This window comes from Pelodiscus sinensis, chromosome 31 (assembly GCF_052426305.1).
Source record: "Pelodiscus sinensis isolate ZL-2025 chromosome 31, ASM5242630v1, whole genome shotgun sequence".
NCBI lineage: Eukaryota > Metazoa > Chordata > Testudines > Trionychidae > Pelodiscus > Pelodiscus sinensis.
In genome coordinates this window covers 15,222,613-15,244,211 of record NC_143082.1, presented here as the reverse complement: position 1 = coordinate 15,244,211, position 21,599 = coordinate 15,222,613, and the positions used below count along the sequence as shown (strand labels likewise).

At 70.1% G+C, this 21,599-nt stretch overlaps 1 protein-coding gene across 3 annotated transcripts in view; it reads right to left on the bottom strand.

Moving 5' to 3' along the window:
* ZNF385A (zinc finger protein 385A) overlaps positions 1-10,598 on the bottom strand; it is a 31,159-nt gene extending 20,561 nt beyond the window's left edge. For 2 of the 3 annotated variants that reach the window (XM_075901660.2, XM_075901661.2), the window contains exon 1: positions 10,464-10,598. In XM_075901660.2, the coding sequence (XP_075757775.2) occupies positions 10,464-10,473 (10 nt within the window). In that variant the 5' untranslated portion in view covers positions 10,474-10,598. Of the gene's footprint in view, positions 1-518; positions 656-10,463 lie in introns of those variants that run through there. The other variant, XM_075901662.2, reaches the window with a different exon arrangement.
* Between the last annotated feature and the right edge of the window lie 11,001 nt (positions 10,599-21,599).

Below are 21,599 nucleotides of genomic sequence, written 5' to 3'. Positions count from 1 at the left end.
GCACAGGGGTGGGTGGGGAGGAGCATTCGAACCCCCCTGAATGTGGGGGGGGCGGCACCCCCCGCAGCAGAGAACCCAGGAGTCTCCCTCCCCCACACTTGGCACCATAAGCATGTGAGTCCTGTCCCAGCAGAGCACAAGGGAACCCCCCCCCAATTGCTCAGGTTCCCACCGCGGCTACCGACCGGGGGTCTGACCCGCCCGTCTGCAGGCAAAGGGGAGGCGGCGAGCGCCCACCAGCTCCCGGCCCCCCGCCAGGGCTACTGACAATTGGAGCCGGCGTCTAGATGGGAGGCAGGAGCGTTCTCCCCAGTCCCCCCCCCCCTGCAGATGGGGGACTCTGCCCCCTCCCCACAGGGCTCTTCAGTCTCAGCGCAGACCGTGGGCCCGGGGAGCTTGGCCGGCCCACAAGACCCTCAGCGACTCCCTCGGTCCAGTCCCCCCCCACACGATCCCTGCCGCCCCCCCAGCTGATCTCAGCCTGGGAGCCGGCTGAGCGCAGATAACAACCTACTCACGCTGTGGCTGCCGCGAAGGGAGCTCCTCTGGCTGCTCCAGCCCCAGGTTCGAGCCCCCCCGCTGAGAAGCGCGTGGCCCCCTCCCCCCCTGGCGCCCGAGCACTCACAGCAGCGACCCCCGGAGCCGAGCGGCCCCGCCCAGGCCTGGGGCCCGGCTCTGCAGGGCTGGATCCGCTTTTCAGGCCCAGGCGCTGCCGCTTCCCTCCAGCGCCTGCTCGCGGCTCGGCTCCTGCTGCCCACAAAGGGGAACTGAGTCCCACTCTTGTTCGACAGGAGCCGGGGGGGGGGAGCTCTGCTTGCAGATACCCCCCCGATGTGCAGGGAGGACAGGTGCTGGCAGCGATGGGCCTGGCGCCCCCCTGACGCCTGCTGCACATGGGGACCGGCCCTGCCCTGCAGCCACCTCTGGGGGGGAGCACGGCACCTGCAGCAAGGCCTCTGCACCCACCGCCTCAGGCTTCCCCAGCCCCACAGGCCTGGCCCCGGCCTACGTCCCCCAGCACAGCCTGACCGGCCTGTGGCCCCCCCCGGGACAGCCAGCCCCCCGGCCAGGGCTGCAGCGCTGGGGTCGGGCTCCTGCTGGCACCGCTGGGCCGGGCCGGTGTCCTGGGCAGCGGGCAGCGTGGGGCGGCCAGGCCAGGCCAGCGAAGGGGGCCAGGGGTGTCCTGACCGTCATTCACTGGGGGCAGAGCTCTGGGGAGCGGCCCCCCCACGTCAGGAGACATGTGCGGTGCCGCCTCTCCCTGAACCGGGGACCCCTCTGAGCCCCTGCCCCCCTCTGAGCCGCTGCCCCCTCTGAGCCCCTGCCCCCCTCTGAGCCGCTGCCCCCCTCTGAGCCGCTGCCCCCTCTGAGCCCCTGCCCCCCTCTGAGCCGCTGCCCCCCTCTGAGCCGCTGCCCCCTCTGAGCCCCTGCCCCCCTCTGAGCCGCTGCCCCACTCCCCACAGCCCCTCTGAGCCCCTGCCCCCGCAGCCCCCCCACACCCCTTCCCCGCCCCCTGCAGCCATGCCTGCATCGCTCCCCCACCTACCTCAGAGATGAGTCTGCAGCCCCTGCCCCCCCAGCCCTGCCCCTCACTCCCGACCCACAGCCTCTGCCAGCTCAGCCCTGCTGGTGCCCCAAGGCAAAGCCACAAGCGGCCCACCCTCTCCAGCAGTCTCCGGGCTGGGCCTCCCACCCCGGCTCACTCCCCTTGGGTCTCGGACCAGGCCAGGCTGGCGGGAAGCAGCTGTTCCCGGTTCTCCCAGGGTGGCTCAGTGCCCTGCCCGGACGCCTGCGCCCCAAAGCCCTGCTATCGGGGCGACCCTGGGACCGGCTGCCCCCTGCCCAGCCGTCCCCCTCCCTGCTCCCGCGGCCTGCCACTAGGGGGCGACAGGACCCCCCCACACTCAGTGCCAGCGTGTCACCCCAGGGGGCGCCCTGCAGCCCAGGCTCCCCTCCCCCCACCGCCCCGACACACTCAGCAGCCCCCCAGACACGAGGGAGGGGCCACGCTGCAGCTGACGGGGGGAGCATCCCCCCCACCGCGCCTGCCCCCTCCTGCCAGCGCCAGCCCTGCTCCCGACCTCTGCCCCCCCCTCCGCCCTGCCTTCCCCTCCCCCGGCACGGTGGCTCAGAACAAAGCGGCGGAGGCGGGGGGCAGGCTGGGGGGCCGCCCTGGGTCCGGCGGCTGAGCTGAGTGACCCTGACAGGCATGACAGACGCCTCCGGACGCCCATTGTCCGGCTAATCTGCCCGCGGCCGGGCCGGGCACCGCGCGCTTACCTGCGCCGGCCGGATCCTGCTGCCGCCCCCGGCGCTGGGTCTGGGCAGGGCTGGGAACAGAACCCGGCGCCCCCCCGCCCCCGGAGCCGCCCCTCCCACCCAGCGCTCACGGGCTCTGGGAGCAGCAGCCAATTACCGGTGCTGAAAAGTGGGGCAGGCGCGCGGCGGGGGGGCGGGGAGCCCGGCGCAGGGCAGGCGTGATGGGAGATGACAGCCCGGCTACCACGGCCCGGCGGGCATGGCCACGCGGGAGGGGGGCGCCAACCCCATCGCTGCCCGAGCCTGCACGGCACAGGCACCCACCCGAGCCGGGGGGGGGGGAGCCAGGACGTCTGGGTTCTCCCCCTGGTGTGGGGAGGGCAGTGGAGTCTAGTGGCTACAGTGAGGGGGTTAGGGGGTGGAGTGGGGGGAGCCAGGACGCCTGGGTTCTCCCCCTGGCGTGGGGAGGGCAGTGGAGTCTAGTGGCTACAGTGGGGGGCTTAGGGGGCGGAGCGGGGGGAGCAGGGGGGGGCGGGGGGGCAGCCCTGGGCAGGAGAACCATGGCAGCACGGCCCTCTTGCCAGGCTCTTAGTGCCCCACTTCCAGGCAGGGCGCCCCCTGCAGCACAGCGCCCCCTAGTGCCCGACTGGCTGCCAGGGGAGAGCGCCCCCTGCTGGTCCCCACCCTGCTCCCTGCAGCGCCCAGCTTGGCCCTGGCAGTCTCTGCAGCCCACCCTGCGCCCCCTGAGCCGCCAGTCACAGTCCTGAGGGACTCCAGCTGTGGGGTGTCTAATGCTCTGGTTTGTGGGAACGGCCCCCCCCAGCTCCACGCAGGCCCCAGCTGGAGAGGCTGCCTGGCCAGAGTATGGGGTCCCCGTTCCCCCCCAGGCTCCATGCACTGGGGACAGAGCCCAGAGAGCCCCCAGCGCCCACGGGCCCAGAACCTTCGACTGGGTCTTGTGGCCACACGTTAGAGTCCAGTTCCTGGCTACAGCAAACAGCCCTGCCCCGCCCCTCCCCCCCCAGCCCGTAGCCCCTGCCCCGCCCCCAACCTGCAGCCCCCTGCCCCGCCCCCAGCCCGTGCCCCTGCCCCGCCCCTCCCCCCCAGCCCGTAGCCCCTGCCCCGCTCCCAACCTGCAGCCCCCTGCCCCGCCCCCAGCCCGTAGCCCCTGCCCTGCCCCACCCCCTCACCCCCAATCTACAGCCCCCTGCCCTGCCCCACCCCCCCTCACCCCCAACCTGCAGCCCCCTGCCCTGCCCCCCGGCCCGCCCTGCCCTTGCCCTTCCCCCCTGACCTGCAGCCCCTGCTCCCCCCACCCCCGACCCGCAGCCCCCTGCCGTGCCAGTGCCCCTCACCCCCGGCCTGCCCTGCAGCCCCCTGCCTCTCCAGCAAAGGGGAGCAGGCCGTTCAGCACACAGGGGGCCAAGGGGCCAGGCTGAGCAATATGAGCCCTGTGACCCCACAGCGCCAGGTGCTGCCCCCTGCTCTCCAGACGCCCCTCCCCCGGGAGCCACGGCAGGAGAAACTGAGGCACAGAGGGTGTGGGAGGTTACCCCGGTAACAGCGAGTCAGGAACAGAACCCAGGCGCCTGGACCCCGGCCCAGCGCTCGCAGCCCTCTGCCTCCGGGACCCCAGCCAGCAGGGTCACGCTCCGCTCCCAGGTCCATGGGACGGACAGGCCAGATTCCCACGGGCTGCAGGAGGACCGGGCCCCCCAGGTCTCCTTCCCCAAATACAGGGGGGCTTGCATCCCCCACTGCACCTTCGGGGGGGGGGTCTTTCCTCCCGCTCCCTGCCCCCTGGCCGGGGTGGAGGGGCTGGCGCGGGCTCTGCTGTGGGGCTGCGCAGCAGGGAGAAAGGCCCGTTCCCCCCTCCCCAGCTGGGTCCCTGTGTCCTGGGGAGCCGTGCGCCTCCGCATCTTTGCTCCCACGGCCCCCACCTCTGCTTTGGGGCAGGCAGGGCCCCCCAGCCCACCCGGTGCTGCCCAGACTAAGGGAGACCCCCCGCCCGGCCCAGGCCTCTCTGCTCCCTGAGGCCTCACAACCCAGCACAGAGCCTGGGGGGGGGGGCAGCAGCTGGAGCCCCCCTCAGCTGGGACCCTGGCGCAGGGGCCACCCAGACTGGCATGGGCCCCGGGGACTCCTGCTGCACCCCAGCACATCCCAGAGCAAAACCGTCCCGGTCACCCCGCCTCCGCCCCGCTGGGGAAATTCCTGTCACCCGGCGCTTAGAAAGAACCCCCGTGCCCTGGCCCCCAGCCCCCCGCTCTAACCACTAGACCCCACTGCCAGACTGTGTCCCAGCTGTGCTCCCACCCCGAGACCATCGCTCCCCTGCCCCGTGGCAGGCTGGCAGTGCCACCCAGCCCCCCCGACTGGCGAAAGGCACCGAGCGAGGGGCCAGCACCTGCGGTCCTCCCCACAACCCCCAGGATGGGGGAGGGGCTGTCTGAACCCCTGAAAGTCCCAAGATGCAACGGGGCAGCATGCAAATGAAGAGGGAGGGGTGGAGCGGGGGGGCGGAGTCACTGGAGAGGCCCAGAAGAAATCCCTGGGTCCGGCCCCCCCGCGCCGGCCCCTGCCGGGAGACTGGTTACACGATGGGGCATTACCCGGTTAACCCGCTAACCAAGTGACAGCTCTGTCCCTGGCCTGGGGGGCACCCCGCAGCCTGCCCCTGCACAGTGGGGCGCACGGTGGAGGGGGCCCTGCTGCCCCATAGATGCCAGCCCGAGGCCAGGGGCATGATGGGACATGGGAGCAGCGCCCCACCGGCCGCCCCACGGCGATCTGGAGCCAGGAAACGTTCCCGCTGGGGTCAGGCTAAGGACGCGCCCCCCGGCTGCCCCCAAGCGAAGCCCCCTCCCAGCCGTAGCTTGGGGCTTGCGCCAGGCCTGGGGGTGCCCAGTCTGAATGCAGAGACGTGGGGCAGGGCCCAGGGCTGCCGTCGTGCAGGGCGTTTTGGGGGGACCCTGCACAGTAGCCAGCCTTGGCTCCCCCCACCCCATCAGGCTTGGCCCTGACTCTGTGACCCCCCTGGCCCTTCCACACAGCAGGGGGAGCGTCACTGTCCCCCCCCCCCACCCTGGGGCGCCCGGGGCCCCTCGCCCACCCGGCCGGCCCGCCTTGGTGCAGCCTGGGAGCAGCCGGGCGGAAAAGAGGCTGATCGCGCCTGACAAACTGGCCCCGTTTCTGCGCTGCCGGCGCGGCACCGGTGGGGGCTGGGCACGCAGCGGGGAGGGGGATGGGCTAGGGCAGCCGCTCGCTTTGGAAGCCCCCCCCTCCGCCTCAGCCCCCCAACCCTCTCCTTGGCACTGTCCCCCGGTACATCAGTTGTAGCCAACCCCTCCCCCCCGGGTGAAGGGGCGTGTGGCCGGCCAACGGCTCCCCCCAGGCCCAGCCCCGGTTACACCCTGGGGACGCAGGGCTGGCTCTGGGGCACCCTCCCCGGCCTGCTCTGCCCAGGGCCCGGCCTCAGAGCCGGCCACATCCAGGCAAACTGAGGCTGCAGGCTGCAGCCCGGCGGCAGCACGCGAGCTCTCCCCTGGCTGCTCGCGGACCCGGGAAGCAACGGAAAAGGGAACCCGCCCGCAGCGCTGCACCACGATAAAAATAACCCCGTAAGCCGCCAGCCCCGGCTTAGAGAAAGGCCCACAAAGCCGCCGGCCGCCCGCGCGGGGGGTGGGGGTGGAGGGGGAGGGGATGCCAGCCAAGCTGCCCGTCCCTTGGCTCCTCCCGCCCGGGGTGCTGCTTCCCGGCTCCCCAGCGCTCCATGCCAGGGCGACGCACCCAGCAATGCAGGGGGGCACCCTCAGGCCTCCGTTCCCCCTGCCCGCCCAAGCGCCCAGCGCAGCCGAGCTCAGCTCAGCTCAGCTCCCAGGAGGGCAGCACTGCCGAGTAGGGAGAGTTCGTGGTGCCCAGGGGGACAAGCCCCCTCGTGGCCCTGGAACGCCCCCACCGATGGGAAAGGGGAGCAGGCAGGTGCCCAGGCACAGCCCTCCAGCCCCGACCCACAGCCCCCCCGGTGTGTCAGTTCCAGGCCTGCCCCACATCTCTGCCAAGCCACTCGCTAACAGGCGCATGGGTTCCCCCCCAGAGCACTGAAGTGGGGGGGGGGGGGCGTCCTGCCCCACAGCGCCCCCTGCTGGACTCTGGGAGCTGAGCCCTATCCCAGTGCCGGGGGGGGGGGCTGTGGGGGGGACGCACGGCCACAGCCATAGGTATGGGAACTGAGGGGGGGGCGGGTGGGGGTGTGGCAGTCTCCCCGGCTTGAAGCAGTTTCCAGTTTGGGACAGGCACTGTCAGCTCCTCCAGTATACAAATTGTTCATAGGTCGGCAGCCACACACACACATACAGATGGACACAAGAGACACACACAGACACACACAGAGACACAGACACAGACGCACACACACACACAGACACAGACACACACACAGATGGACACACAGACACACACACCGACGGACACAGACACAGACACGACACACAGATGGACACAAGAGACACACACAGACAGAGACAGACACACAGAGACACAGACACAGACCCACACACAGACACACACAGACGGACACAGAGAGAGTCACACACACAGAGACACAGACATGCACACACAGATGCACACACACACACACACAGAGACACAGACACACGCACACACAGACGCACACACAGACACACGCACACACAGACGCACACACAGACACACGCACACACAGACACGCGCACACGCACACACAGATGCAAACACACACAGACACACACAGAGACACAGACACACACACAGAGGGGGGCAAACGGCAGCGTGGCAGACACAGCAGGTGAGGACAGGAAGAGGAGACCCCCGGGCCCAGCGGCAGACGGGCAGGGCAGGGCAGGGGCTGAAAGGCCTGCAGGTGAGGGCAGGGCAGGGCTGGCAGGGCAGGGCTGGCAGGGCAGGGCAGGGCAGGGCTGGCAGGGCAGGGCAGGGCAGGGCAGGGCAGGGCTGGCAGGGCAGGGCTGGCAGGGCAGGGCAGGGCAGGGCAGGGCAGGGCTGGCAGGGCAGGGCAGGGCTGGCAGGGCAGGGCAGGCTGGCAGGGCAGGGCAGGGCTGGCAGGGCAGGGCAGGGCTGGCAGGGCAGGGCAGGGCAGGGCAGGGCTGGCAGGGCAGGGCAGGGCAGGGCAGGGCAGGGCAGGGCTGGCAGGGCAGGGCAGGGCAGGGCAGGGCAGGGCTGGCAGGGCAGGGCTGGCAGGGCAGGGCAGGGCAGGGCAGGGCTGGCAGGGCAGGGCAGGGCAGGGCAGGGCTGGCAGGTGAGGGCAGGGCAGGCTGGCAGGGCAGGGCAGGGCAGGGCAGGGCTGGCAGGTGAGGGCAGGGCAGGGGCTGGCAGGGCAGGGCAGGGCTGGCAGGGCAGGGCAGGGCAGGGCAGGGCTGGCAGGGCAGGGCAGGGCAGGGCAGGGCTGGCAGGGCAGGGCAGGGCAGGGCAGGGCTGGCAGGTGAGGGCAGGGCAGGGGCTGGCAGGGCAGGGCAGGGCTGGCAGGTGAGGGCAGGGCAGGGGCTGGCAGGGCAGGGCAGGGCTGGCAGGGCAGGGCAGGGCTGGCAGGGCAGGGCAGGGCAGGGCAGGGCTGGCAGGTGAGGGCAGGGCAGGGCAGGGCAGGGCAGGGCAGGGCTGGCAGGGCAGGGCAGGGCTGGCAGGGCAGGGCAGGCTGGCAGGGCAGGGCAGGGCTGGCAGGGCAGGGCAGGGCTGGCAGGGCAGGGCAGGCTGGCAGGCTCCTGGGACAGGCCAGGGCAGGCCGGGCTTGGCAGGCTCCGCAGGAGCAGCCTGGGCGATGGAGCTCGAGTTCCCATCGGAAAGCTGATTCTGCCACCAGCCCCCCTGTTGTACCCCTGCCCCTCCCCACAGCACGGTGCCCCCCATGCCCACACCCTGCCCCTCCTCCCGCCGGAACGGGGCAGGACTTGGGGGTCCCTGGGTCTGCCCTCTGAGCAAGGCCTGCCCCAGAGCGGCAGAGGGCACCGGGAGGGGCTGGGCGAGTGGGAGTCCACTCGGGGGGGGGTCCCCCGGGATCCTGGTTCGACTGTACCAAGAGCCGGTTGCCCTGGAAGTGGGAACTGACCCCCCTAACTGCAGTGGCGCCCAGGGATTGGCAGAGCGCCCTGGCGGGTGGTGCCCGTTGGCACTGGCCTCGGTGCACGTCAAACATTTATTCCACACTTGGATGGAAGAAATCCACACAGGGAAAGAAAAGATCAGCGGGCGCGTTGGCAGGGAGGGGGGAGGAATCCCCCCACTGTAGCCCAAAGCCGTGCCAGACAGACCCCTTGTGCTACCCTGCCACTCGCCCCCGGCACTGCCACCTAGTGGGACCTTGGGGATGTCTCTTGGCACCTCGCTGGGAAATCTCTGGGGCTCTGGCCTGACCCCAGGTCACACACAGGAGGGTCAGAGGCAGGGCCCAAGGCCTGGAGGAGCAGGAGGCCTGCGAGTGAGAGATGGGCCCAGACACACAGGCAGCCCCGGGCACAGAGCTACTGCGGGGTTAGCCCAGGGCTGGGGGTGAGGGGTACCAGCAGGGGTGAGGGGCACCGGCAGGGCTGTGGGGGCAGGGGCTGTGGGGCAGGGGTGAGGGGTACCAGCAGGGGTGAGGGGCACCGACAGGGCTGGGGGGGGCAGGGGCTGTGGGGCGGGGGTGAGGGGTACCAGCAGGGGTGAGGGGCACCGGCAGGGCTGTGGGGGCAGGGGCTGTGGGGTGGGGGTGAGGGGTACCAGCAGGGGTGAGGGGCACCGGCAGGGCGGGGGGGGCAGGGGCTGTGGGGCGGGAGTGAGGGGCACCGGCAGGGCGGGGAGACCGGGTGCTGTGGGGCGGGGGTGAGGGGCACCGGCAGGGCTGGGGGGGGCAGGGGCTGTGGGGCGGGGGTGAGGGGCACCGGCAGGGCTGGGGGGGCAGGGGCTGTGGGGCGGGGGTGAGGGATACCGGCAGGGCGGGGGGGGCGGGGGCGGGGGGACCGGGGGTGGGGGGGGGGGCTGTGGGGTGGGGGTGAGGGGTACCGGCAGGGCTGGGGGGGGCAGGGGCTGTGGGGCGGGAGTGAGGGGCACCGGCAGGGCGGGGGGACCGGGGCTGTGGGGCGGGGGTGAGGGGTACCGGCAGGGCTGGGGGGGGCAGGGGCTGTGGGGCGGGGGTGAGGGGTACCGGCAGGGCTGGGGGGGCAGGGGCTGTGGGGCGGGGGTGAGGGGTACCGGCAGGGCTGGGGGGGCAGGGGCTGTGGGGCAGGAGTGAGGGGCACCGGCAGGGCTGGGGGGGCAGGGGCTGTGGGGCGGGAGTGAGGGGCACCGGCAGGGCTTGGGTGCGTGATGCTGGTTTGTCACCTGCACGTCTGACTCTGGTGCTCAGGGAGTTTATGGGCGGCAGGGGGGCGGGATGAGACAGGACAGGGTGGGACATGCCCAGGTGCAGGGGAACAGGGCACAGGCTGCTGGGTGGGGCATAAGGAGGGGATGGAGGAGCAGAGGGGGGAACGGGGGGGACGGGGGGGGCAGAGAGGTACGAGGGGCGGGGGCAGAAAGGTATGAGGGGGGCAGAGGGGTAGGGGGAGGGGGCGGGGGCAGAGAGGGGGAGGAGGGGGCCGGGGGGGGCGGGACGGGGGCAGAGGGGTGGGACGGGGGGGCAGGGGGGGAGGGGGCTGAGGGGTACAAGGGGGCAGAGGGGCGGGCCGGGGGGGCAGAGGGGGGGCGGGCGGGGGGGGGGCAGAGGGGTACGGGGGGGCAAAGGGGCAGGGGCGGGGGGGGGGGGAGGGGCGGGGGGGGGGGGCGGGGGGGGGGCAAAGGGGCGGGACGGCTCCACACTTCGGGCTCTTTTGTGTTCCAGGCTGCGGACTCCAACTCGGTGCCCCCCTCCCGGAGCTGCAGGCCCGGCCCCCCCAGTCCCTCCCCCGGAGCGGGCAGCCAGGGGGCCTGGAGCCCAGCTGGAGCAGCGCCGGGGGGAGGTTGCCGGGCGGGGGGAGCCAGGATCTAGGTCAGAGTGTGGGGCAGGGGGAGGGGGCCGGGACATTGCGCGCAACTTCTCCCCCGCCCGCCCCGTCCGCGGTGGAAGCTGCCCCCGCCTGCAGCCCGGCCAAGTTTCAGCCCCCCCCCCCCGCTCCCCGGCTCCGGGTCACCAGGGTCCGGAGGCGCAGCGAGTCCAGCCCCCGAGCCGGGCCGGGCCGAGCCCCGGAGCATCCACTCACCCAGAATCATCCCGCGGCTCCGGGCGCAGCCCCAGCGATCGTGGGGGGGTCAGCGATCCGGGGGGTCAGGCGGCCCCAGCGATCCGGGGGGGGGGCGGTCAGCGATCCGGGGGGGGCGGTCAGCGATCCGGGGGGTCAGGCGGCCCCAGCGATCCGGGGGGGGGTCAGCGATCCGGGGGGGGGGTCAGCGATCCGGGGGGTCAGGCGGCCCCAGCGATCCGATCCGATCCGGGGGGTCAGGCGGCCCCAGCGATCCGGGGGGGGGGGGGTCAGCGATCCGGGGGGTCAGGCGGCCCCAGCGATCCGGGGGGGGGTCAGCGATCCGGGGGGTCAGGCGGCCCCAGCGATCCGGGGGGGGGGTCAGCGATCCGGGGGGTCAGGCGGCCCCAGCGATCCGGGGGGGGGGTCAGCGATCCGGGGGGTCAGGCGGCCCCAGCGATCCGGGGGGGGGGTCAGCGATCCGGGGGGTCAGGCGGCCCCAGCGATCCGGGGGGTCAGGCGGCCCCAGCGGTCCGGGGTCCAGGCAGGTCCGGGGGGGCTGCCCGGCGCGGTGGGGCGCAGCAGCGAGGGGTCCCCGCGCCGAGCCGCCGAGCCCGGAGCAGCCGCGGCTCCTGGGCAGGGACCCCCGGGGCGACTCGCCTGCCCGGCGCCCATTGGCTGCGCCGCCGCCGCCCGCCCAATGGCAGCAGCGCGGGGAGCAGCCGGGAGCGGGGGCCGGGTTACCCGCCGGGCCAGGTGAGCGCAGCGCAGCGCCGGGCTGGGGCGGGGGCCGGTCCTGCCCGCCTCGACCGCAGACACACACACTGCGGGACAGACACACCGACAGCCACACTGCGGGACAGACACACACACTGCGGGACAGACACACACACTGCGGGACAGACACACCGACAGCGGGACAGACACACACACTGCGGGACAGACACACACACTGCGGGACAGACACACCGACAGCGGGACAGACACACACACTGCGGGACAGACACACACACTGCGGGACAGACACACCGACAGCGGGACAGACACACACACTGCGGGACAGACACACCGACAGCCACACTGCGGGACACACACACACACACACACACACACACACACACACACACTGTAGAACAGACACCTGGGGACAGACTGACACATTCATACACTGCGGGACAGACACACACACTGCGGGACAGACACACCGACAGCCACACTGCGGGACAGACACACACACACACACACACACACACACACACACACACACTATAGAACAGACACCTGGGGACAGACTGACACATTCATACACTGCGGAATAGACAGACAATTGGGGACAGATGGACACATTGAGGGACAGCCCAGATCACTGAGACAGACAGACTGGGCCAGGGACACACACACACACACACACACCTACACATGCGCACACACACCTACACATGCGCACATACTCACATGCACACACGCACACACACGCACACCTACTCATGCGTTTGCACACGCACACACATGCAGATTCACACGTGTACACACACTCATGTGCTCACAGTCACACACATGCGCACACACACACGCACACATGCGCGCACACACACTGTCAGTCAGGCTCCCTGGTTTACACCCTCTCTCACGCACACACCAAAAGCTTCAGGCTGTGTTAGCCCCACTGACACATCCCAGGGTGTGCTGAGGGGGTCTCGGGGCTTTGAGGTAGGGTCTGGGGTTGGCGGGGTGTGTGGGTGCAGGACGGGTTGCTGTGCTGGGGGGAGGATGAGGAGCAGGTTGGGGAGGGTGTCTGGCTGGGGGTATGAAAAGTGGGTTGAGGAGTTGGTGTGTGAGATGGGCTGGGGATGAGAGGTGGGGGAGGGCTGGAGGCAGGGATGAGGGGTGAGGGAGGGCTGGGGGCAGGGATGAGGGGTGGGGGAGGGCTGGGGATGAGGGGTGGGGGAGGGCTGGGGGCGGGGATGAGGGGCTGGGGGCAGGGAGAAGGCTGGGGATGAGGGGTGGGGGAGGGCTGCGGGCAGGGATGAGGGGTGGGAGAGGGCTGGGATGAAGGGAGTGTGGGGGGGTGTTCGGAGTCGGCCGGGCCTTCCCTCCAGACCGGGCCCCGCAGCGAGGGCCCCGAATACCAAGTGGGCGGCCGGCTCGGCGCGGTGATGGCCGCTGTGTGGGGAGACCCGCTTCGGCCCCAGAGAGGCGGCAGGCACGAGTGGGTCCGGGCGCGGGTGCCCGGGGAGGGGGCGGGTCTGCGTGCGGGTGTGCAGAGGTCTCAGTGCCCGTGCGACACCAGGGTGCCCCGTTGTCTCGGGTAGGAAGGCCGCTGTGTGAGCCGTGGCCGCGTTTGGAGACAGCCGGGGGGAGCGCTTGGGGGTTCTCCAGGAGGGGGGGCAGTCAGACCCGTGTGCACCCCCGTCTGCAGAGGGCTTCCCGCCCCTGTTTAAGTGGGGGGGGGGGATACATGCAGGGCGAGGGGTTGCAAACGCTTGTGTGTGTGTGATTGTGAGTGCACGGCTACCTGTGTGCCTGTGGGGGAGTTGTGTGTCTGGGCATGTGCGTGGGGGGGGGGATCAGGTCACCTCCTTCCCCCTTTCTAAAAGCTGTGGGGTCTGGCACGCCCCCCCTTGTTCCCGCCCCTTTGGCATTTCCAGGCCAGATTCGAGGTCGGTTTCGTTTTTAATAGTAGCACTGGGAGGGGGGGTGGATCCCGCCCCCTCCACCCTGCTCACCCCAGCCTCAGTCGCACACCTCCAAACAACCCCGCCCAGTCCCTACAGACCCCCTCCCCCCGCTGTCTGTGGGGCAGTCTGTGCTAACCTGCCCCCATCGCTTAGCGCTAAGGAGGACACTGACCGAAGGCGGGTCCGGGGCAGCGCTTGGAGATCGGCCCCCCAGCTGGAGCCCAGTGTGAGGTTTCACGTCCCTTCCCAAACCCCCAGGTGGGGGGAGAAACCAGCTTTTGCCAGGGACGGTGACCCATTTTCCCGCTCCGCCTCCCAGCCCTGGGCAGGCACAGCCCCAGAAAGGGATGCTCCTCCTCCACGCTTGCGCTGTGCTTGACCTCGGAGTCACCCTGCGGCGGTGAGTCCCGCAGGGTACCCCCCGGGAGGAAAGACTTTCCCCGGATCGGTTTATGTGCCCATGCCAGGGGGTCTCCTCAGCTCGCCCTCCGGCCTCGCCCGCCTCAGAGCCCCCGCACCAGGGCCCATCCTCCCCCAACAGGGGCCCGAGACCTCCCAGACTCAGCTCACCTCAGCCCCGGGGCCCGGCTGCGCCACCAACCCCACGAGTCCCTCTCGGCGGCGGCTCCGGCCACGTGCACCGTCACTGGGGAGCAGGGAAAACGGGCTGACACATCCAGGTCAGCCGGGGCCCAGATCCCACGCGGACGGAGGCACGGGCCGCGTGTGCCACGTGCTGAGCGTCAGGTGGGCAGCCGCGGCCCGGCGGGCTTAGGGCGGTGTCACTAGGCCCCACTGCCCCCGGGCGACAGCCGCTTGCCACTGGCTTCCGGGCACGTGGGAACAGGCCCTGGCCCGTCCCCGGCCACACGCAGCTGCGAGGAAACGGCCAGGGGCCGGCCTGTTCCCGCGAGCGTGTCAGTGGGGCGGGTCCAATGCCGGGGCTCTGATCCTGGCCCTGCGGCTTTCCCCTGGCAACAGCCCTGAGCTTCCTCCTTCAGCCAGGCCCGGCGCGTCCCGGCAGCTCTCCGGCGGGCGCTGTGCTCGCAGGACCGGGTGGCCGCCCGCGGGGAGTCAGCGGTGCTGCGAGCCTCCTCCTGCCCCCCCCCCGCGGCTGGGTAGGTGCCCAGGCAGCGCCCGAGGGTCCCTGCAGCCGTTCTGCGCACGACAGCCAAGGCTCTTCGGCGGCGAACTCACCCTCCCGGCTCCTGGGAGAGAGAGCTGGATTTCAACCGGGGAGGAGGGGGAAACTGAGGCACAGAGACGCGCCCCCGGGCACACGGCCGATCTGCCATGGAGCAGGGAAGAGAACCCAGGCGTCCTGCCGCCCGCGCCCGGGTCTAACCCGGGAACAGCCAGCCCCTCCCAGGGCCAGTCTCCCGACCTACTAGGCCGTGCTCCCCTCCCGGAGAGAGGGTAGAACCTGACTCCCACCTCCCCCCGCAACGCCCCGCCCGCTGTATCCCACCCCAAACTGGGCTCTGCTGGCAGCGGCCCTCCCCGTGCACCGCTCGCGCGCGGTGTGCGTCACTACCCTATTGGGAGCAAAACCGGCCCTTCCAGCGGGTTGCCAGGCGGGCACCGGTCCTGGGCCACCCTCCCCCACCTGCTAGCTGGGGCCAGGACGCCGCCCAGCCTTGTGTCTTGCCAGCTCACGGGGCCTCGGGGCCTCTGTCCCCTCCTGCCGCCCAGCCAGGGTGGGGCGCGGGGGCTGCCGCGGAGGCTGGCAGCAGATGGAGACGGATTCATCGCGCACCTGGTGCCAGACAGTCTCCTCTTCCCGCCCCGACCTGCCCGAGCCCGGGGAAGGTGGGGGAGGGGATCCTGCCCAGCTGGGTGGTGGAGGCCTCCTTCCACAGAGGGTCCCCTCCCCCTGCCCCGGGGCTGCCTTGGGGGGGGGTGGGGGGGTGGGAAGGGAAAGCTCCTGTTTCAGCCTTGCGGGAGGGAGGCCGGGCTGGGGAGACTCTCGAGAGGGGCTGAGGGGAAGCGGCAGGGACGTGAGCCGACAGGCTGAGCCCCCCAGGGTGGCACACTGAGGGGACGGGCGTCACAGAGGCAGGTGGGGGGCTGGGTCAGGAGCAGACCCCAGGGGTCCTGGCTTCGGGCCTGGGACTTGCTGCTTGGCCAGCTTCTGTGGCCTCCCCCGAGGCTGTTCCCCCAGCCCCGTCCCACAGCCAGTCAGCGACCCCAGCGCCGAGGGTGCTGCGCCGGAGCCAGCAGGACCTGACCAGGCAGGGTGCAACGGGCAGGGTGTGGGCAGGGTGCAGAGGGCAGGGTGCAGCAGGTAGGGTTCAGGCAGGATGTGGGCAGGGTGCAGCGGGCAGGGGGCAGCAGGTAGGGTTCAGGCAGGATGTGGGCAGGGTGCAGCAGGCAGGGGGCAGGAAGGGTGCGGGCAGGGTGCAGCGGGTAGGGTGCAGGCAGGGCGCAGCAGTCAGGGTGCAGGCAGGGTGCGGGCAGGGTGCAGGCAGGGTGTGGTCAGGGTGTGGGCAGGGCGCAGGCAGGGTGTGGGCAGGGTGCAGCGGGCAGGGTGCAGGCAGGGCGCAGCAGGCAGGGTGTGGGCAGGGTGCAGCGGGCAGGGTGCAGGCAGGGTGCAGCAGGCAGGGTGCGGGCAGGGTGTGGGCAGGGCGCGGGCAGGGTGCAGCGGGCAGGGTGCAGGCAGGGCGCAGCAGGCAGGGTGCGGGCAGGGTGGAGCGGGCAGGGCGCGGGCAGGGTGCAGGCAGGGCGCGGGCAGGGCGCGGGCAGGGTGTGGGCAGGGTGCAGCGGGCAGGGTGCGGGCAGGGTGCAGCGGGCAGGGTGCAGGCAGGGCGTGGGCAGGGCGCGGGCAGGGTGCAGTGGGCAGGGTGCAGGCAGGGTGCGGGCAGGGTGCGGGCAGGGTGCGGGCAGGGTGCAGTGGGCAGGGTGCAGGCAGGGTGCGGGCAGGGTGCGGGCAGGGTGCAGTGGGCAGGGTGCGGGCAGGGTGCAGCGGGCAGGGTGCGGGCAGGGCGCGGGCAGGGCGCAGGCAGGGTGCAGGCAGGGTGCGGGCAGGGTGCGGGCAGGGTGCGGGCAGGGTGCGGGCAGGGTGCAGTGGGCAGGGTGCAGGCAGGGTGCGGGCAGGGTGCAGTGGGCAGGGTGCGGGCAGGGTGCAGCGGGCAGGGTGCGGGCAGGGCGCGGGCAGGGCGCGGGCAGGGCGCAGGCAGGGCGCGGGCAGGGTGCAGCGGGCAGGGTGCAGTAGGCAGGGTGCAGGCAGGGTGCAGCGGGCAGGGAACAGCGGGCAGGGCGTGGGCAGGGGTCCCTGCTCCTCCCCCGCGGTGTGTGAGAGGCGTGGGGCTCAGGCCCGGGGGGCTGGAGGGGAGTCCGAGGGTTTGTCTGAGCCTCAAGCCAAGACCCCCTGGGCCCCTTGACCTCCCCCCCCCCGCTCCCCATGGGGCAGCTGCCCTCCCCAGGCGCAAGGCTCCCTGCGGTCCCAGGGCGATGCCCCCGGGCAGGGCTCAGGGCCCCGCAGGCCCCTCCCGTGAAGTCCCCGGAAACCCTTGTGACTTTGCGGGACCTTCCCCCGGCCTGGCCGTGCCGGTTGGGTTACAGGCGGGTTCGGTTACAGCCGCGGCAGACGGCAGGGGAAGCTGGCGCGGTGGCTGCCGGAGCGGAGGGGGGGAGCCGGGTTGGGGCCCCCTGGGGGCTCCATGCTTTGTTCCCCAGAGCCCCAGGCCTGGAGGGACCACGAGGCCAGCTCCTGCAGACCCCAGCCGGTGGGGCGCCAGCGCAGGGCCCTGCTGGCCTCACAAGGACTGACCCAGGGAGGAGTGGGGGGCTCAGGCCAGGGTGGGCTCCGGGCAGAGGTACGGGGGAGGGGAGGGCATCCGGCAGGGGACACGGCCCCCCGCAGGGTCCCTGGGCCTAGCCCCACAAGGGCAGCCTCCCCCATGGCACATCTTGCCCAGAGGCCTGTCCTGGAGCGTGGCCGGGGGCAGCAGGTCCGGCGGGAGCCGTGTGTGGGGCACAAGGGAGCCTGGGGGCCGGCCTTGGAGGGGGTCTGTGCCCCACCTGCGCCCGGGGATGGGCCGGCTCGGGGGAGATGCTGCCCACCACGGAGCGGGGCTGAGCCTGCGCCAAGGCAGCAGCAGGCACGCCCCCCCTGCACTGCCCCACAGCGCCCGAGCCTGCCCCATGGGCCCCACATAGGGCTCCCAATACCCTCCCCCTCCCCAGGGTTGTCCCGGAGTCTGCTGGAATTAAGGGTTGAGCTTTAATTCAATATTATGTCAGCTGATGGCCGGGGGCTCCCACCCCCCCAGAAATCCACCCAACATAGCACCTGGGACCCCCCCAGAAATCCACCCAACATAGCACCTGGGAACCCCCCCAGAAATCCACCCAACATAGCACCTGGGAACACGCCCCCCAGAAATCCACCCAACATAGCACCTGGGACCCCCCCCAGAAATCCACCCAACATAGCACCTGGGACCCCCCCAGAAATCCACCCAACATAGCACCTGGGACCCCCCCAGAAATCCACCCAACATAGCACCTGGGACCCCCCCAGAAATCCACCCAACATAGCACCTGGGAACCCCCCCCCAGAAATCCACCCAACACAGCACCTGGGAACCCCCCCTCAGAAATCCACCCAACACAGCACCTGGGAACCCCCCCAGAAATCCACCCAACATAGCACCTGGGAACCCCCCAGAAATCCACCCAACATAGCACCTGGGAACCCCCCAGAAATCCACCCAACATAGCACCTGGGAACCCCCCCCAGAAATCCACCCAACATAGCACCTGGGACCCCCCCCAGAAATCCACCCAACATAGCACCTGGGAACCCCCCCCCAGAAATCCACCCAACACAGCACCTGGGAACCCCCCCTCAGAAATCCACCCAACATAGCACCTGGGAACCCCCCCCCAGAAATCCACCCAACATAGCACCTGGGAACCCCCCCAGAAATCCACCCAACATAGCACCTGGGACCCCCCCCAGAAATCCACCCAACACAGCACCTGGGAACCCCCCCCCAGAAATCCACCCAACATAGCACCTGGGAACCCCCCCAGAAATCCACCCAACATAGCACCTGGGACCCCCCCCAGAAATCCACCCAACATAGCACCTGGGAACCCCCCCCAGAAATCCACCCAACACAGCACCTGGGAACCCCCCAGAAATCCACCCAACATAGCACCTGGGACCCCCCCAGAAATCCACCCAACATAGCACCTGGGAACCCCCCCAGAAATCCACCCAACATAGCACCTGGGAACCCCCCCCCAGAAATCCACCCAACATAGCACCTGGGAACCCCCCCAGAAATCCACCCAACATAGCACCTGGGACCCCCCCCAGAAATCCACCCAACATAGCACCTGGGAACCCCCCCTCAGAAATCCACCCAACATAGCACCTGGGAACCCCCCCAGAAATCCACCCAACATAGCACCTGGGAACCCCCCCTCAGAAATCCACCCAACATAGCACCTGGGACCCCCCCCAGAAATCCACCCAACATAGCACCTGGGAACCCCCCCCCAGAAATCCACCCAACATAGCACCTGGGACCCCCCCAGAAATCCACCCAACACAGCACCTGGGAACCCCCCCTCAGAAATCCACCCAACATAGCACCTGGGACCCCCCCCAGAAATCCACCCAACATAGCACCTGGGACCCCCCCAGAAATCCACCCAACACAGCACCTGGGAACCCCCCCAGAAATCCACCCAACACAGCACCTGGGAACCCCCCCCAGAAATCCACCCAACACAGCACCTGGGAACCCCCCCTCAGAAATCCACCCAACATAGCACCTGGGACCCCCCCCAGAAATCCACCCAACATAGCACCTGGGACCCCCCCAGAAATCCACCCAACACAGCACCTGGGCCCCCCCCCAGAAATCCACCCAACATAGCACCTGGGACCCCCCCAGAAATCCACCCAACACAGCACCTGGGAACCCCCCCAGAAATCCACCCAACATAGCACCTGGGACCCCCCCCAGAAATCCACCCAACATAGCACCTGGGAACCCCCCCCAGAAATCCACCCAACACAGCACCTGGGACCCCCCCCAGAAATCCACCCAACATAGCACCTGGGAACCCCCCCCAGAAATCCACCCAACACAGCACCTGGGACCCCCCCCAGAAATCCACCCAACATAGCACCTGGGAACCCCCCCAGAAATCCACCCAACACAGCACCTGGGAACCCCCCCCCCCCAGAAATCCACCCAACATAGCACCTGGGACCCCCCCTCAGAAATCCACCCAACATAGCACCTGGGACCCCCCCCAGAAATCCACCCAACACAGCACCTGGGAACCCCCTCTCAGAAATCCACCCAACATAGCACCTGGGAACCCCCCCATAGAAATCCACCCAACATAGCACCTGGGAACCCCCCCAGAAATTAGCCCCCAGCCTCACCCTTTCTGCCCCAGGCCCCTGTCCAGACCCCCGTGCCCAGGGCCGGTCAAAGCTGGCAGCAGCCCTGCCGTCCAGGGTCGGGGATTGGGGGAAAAGGCCAGAGCCACCGCACAGACGGCCCAGGGAGGCGCCCAGCAGAGCCCCTCTCTGTGCAGTGCCCAAGTAACCCCAGGCTGGGCCACGGAGCCGGCGCCGTGTGGAAAGAGATGCCCGTGCGGACAAAGCAGCTCGGGGCCGCGGGCCCAGGGGAAGATCCGACCAGACTGCCCCTGCGCTTCGTCCCCAGAGATGGCAGGTGGCTTCCGAAGGGCGGGGGGGGGGGGGGCCTGCCTTCCCTCTCCTTCCTCCCTGGAGCCATGTGTTTGTGGACCGGGAGCCAGGGCCTGCGTCACTGGTCTCACCAGTGGCTGATTTTCGTCCACTCCGACCAGCCCCTGCCCACCTGCGGCCTCTGCCTCCCGGGGGGCGAAGCAGTGCTGCGCGGCCGGGGCGGGTGGCATGGGGCCCTGAGGGGCCGCACAGCGATTCAGGGGCCTGCTGCCGCTTCAGAGCCTCACTCCAAACGGAGCTCCCCCGAAGCCCCACGCAGCCGGCACTGGCCCCTGTGATTCCCTATCGTGGCCGGGAACATCCGATAGTGGTAAAGGGGTAGCCATTTACGACTTCCAATGTTTCCGCTAAGCTGTTCCACCCAGGTGCGGAATAATTTGACATGCACCGCAGCACGTGTAAATGTGCACCACCCAGAGTCTAGCTGTGGGCACTCCGCTACGTGGCATCTGAATTTCCCCTGAGCGGCCGCACAAGGGCCCATCCTTCAGGTGGTTACCTCTCTGCTGCGCGCCTGGCGCTGGCCCTGCTCCGTAGCCGTCCGTCTCCGCGTTCTCCCGCTCAGATGCGCTGGAGGAGGCTCCCTTCTCCCCGCGGCTTTGCCCAGCACCCAGGAGACTGGCAGGGCCGCAGCCTGGATTCGAACCCGCGTCCCTGCGTGCCGCAAGGTGGAACATCACTCTGAGGCCTAGCGGTGCTGTCACTCACATGGGGGGGGGGGCTGCAGTGACTGCCCCCCCATGTCACAGGGATAACCCAGGGGCTCTGGGTTGGCAGGAGCTGCAGTGTCTGACTTTATGGGCCACCCCCATGAGACCCCCCCGTCCCCCGATTTCCAGGCCAAAGACCCCCCCATCCCCCGATTTCCAGGCCAAAGACCCCCCCCCGTACCCCAATTTCCAAGCCATCCCGGGCACACGGGGGCTGGGCCCTGCCTCCTGACCTTGGCGGGCGCTGTGACCCCCGACGGGCGCGGGCTCGTTTTACTCATTAGCCAGCGGGTATTAATAATGCAGGCCGGGCCGTGTTGTGCTCTGCGGCTTTCTGCTAATTTGCTGCTCTCGCCCTTTGTGCGCGGGGCGGACAGGACTTTAATGGATGTAAGGACGAGAGGGGGAAACCTGAGAGCCCCCCACCCCCGCCCCCAGCAGCCGTATCCGAGCTGCCCTGGCTTTCCACAGCATCAGGGAAATTCGAGGACGCCATCCGGCGCGCTGCGAGGACAGAGCCGGGCCAGGTGGGGCAGCGAGCCGGGCTGGCTGTCTCTAGGCCTTGCGCAAAGCTGGGGGGCTGGCCCCCTTACCCAGGCACCCAGGTCCAGCGGGAAGCAAACCAACCAGGCCTTGAACCCGAGCATCCAAAGAGGCCCCCATTTCCCCGCCCCAGCTCTAGCCTAGCTCCAGCATAATATTGAAGGGCCTACAGTAAACAGAGCCATCAGCTCAGTCCATAGAAATGTGACCCCGCAGGTGGGTTTATATATAGGCCCAATCGGCGAGGGGCGGGGCTAGAACACCCTATGGGTGCTCAGAATGGGAGGGTCTTCAGGCCCCGCCCACCAGGAGGTGGGGCTATCGTGGCATTTAAAGCCCGGCCCCCCTGCCCTGGGTTCCTTATGGAGAAATTACTGGGGGGAGGGTGTTGTTAGAAAAAAGGATTGGAAAGGGGGGGGGCAGCGTCGGCCAAGGGGGTTTCTCCTCCCCACTTCCGGGCATTTGGGGTTTACCCGTAGGGACCAAA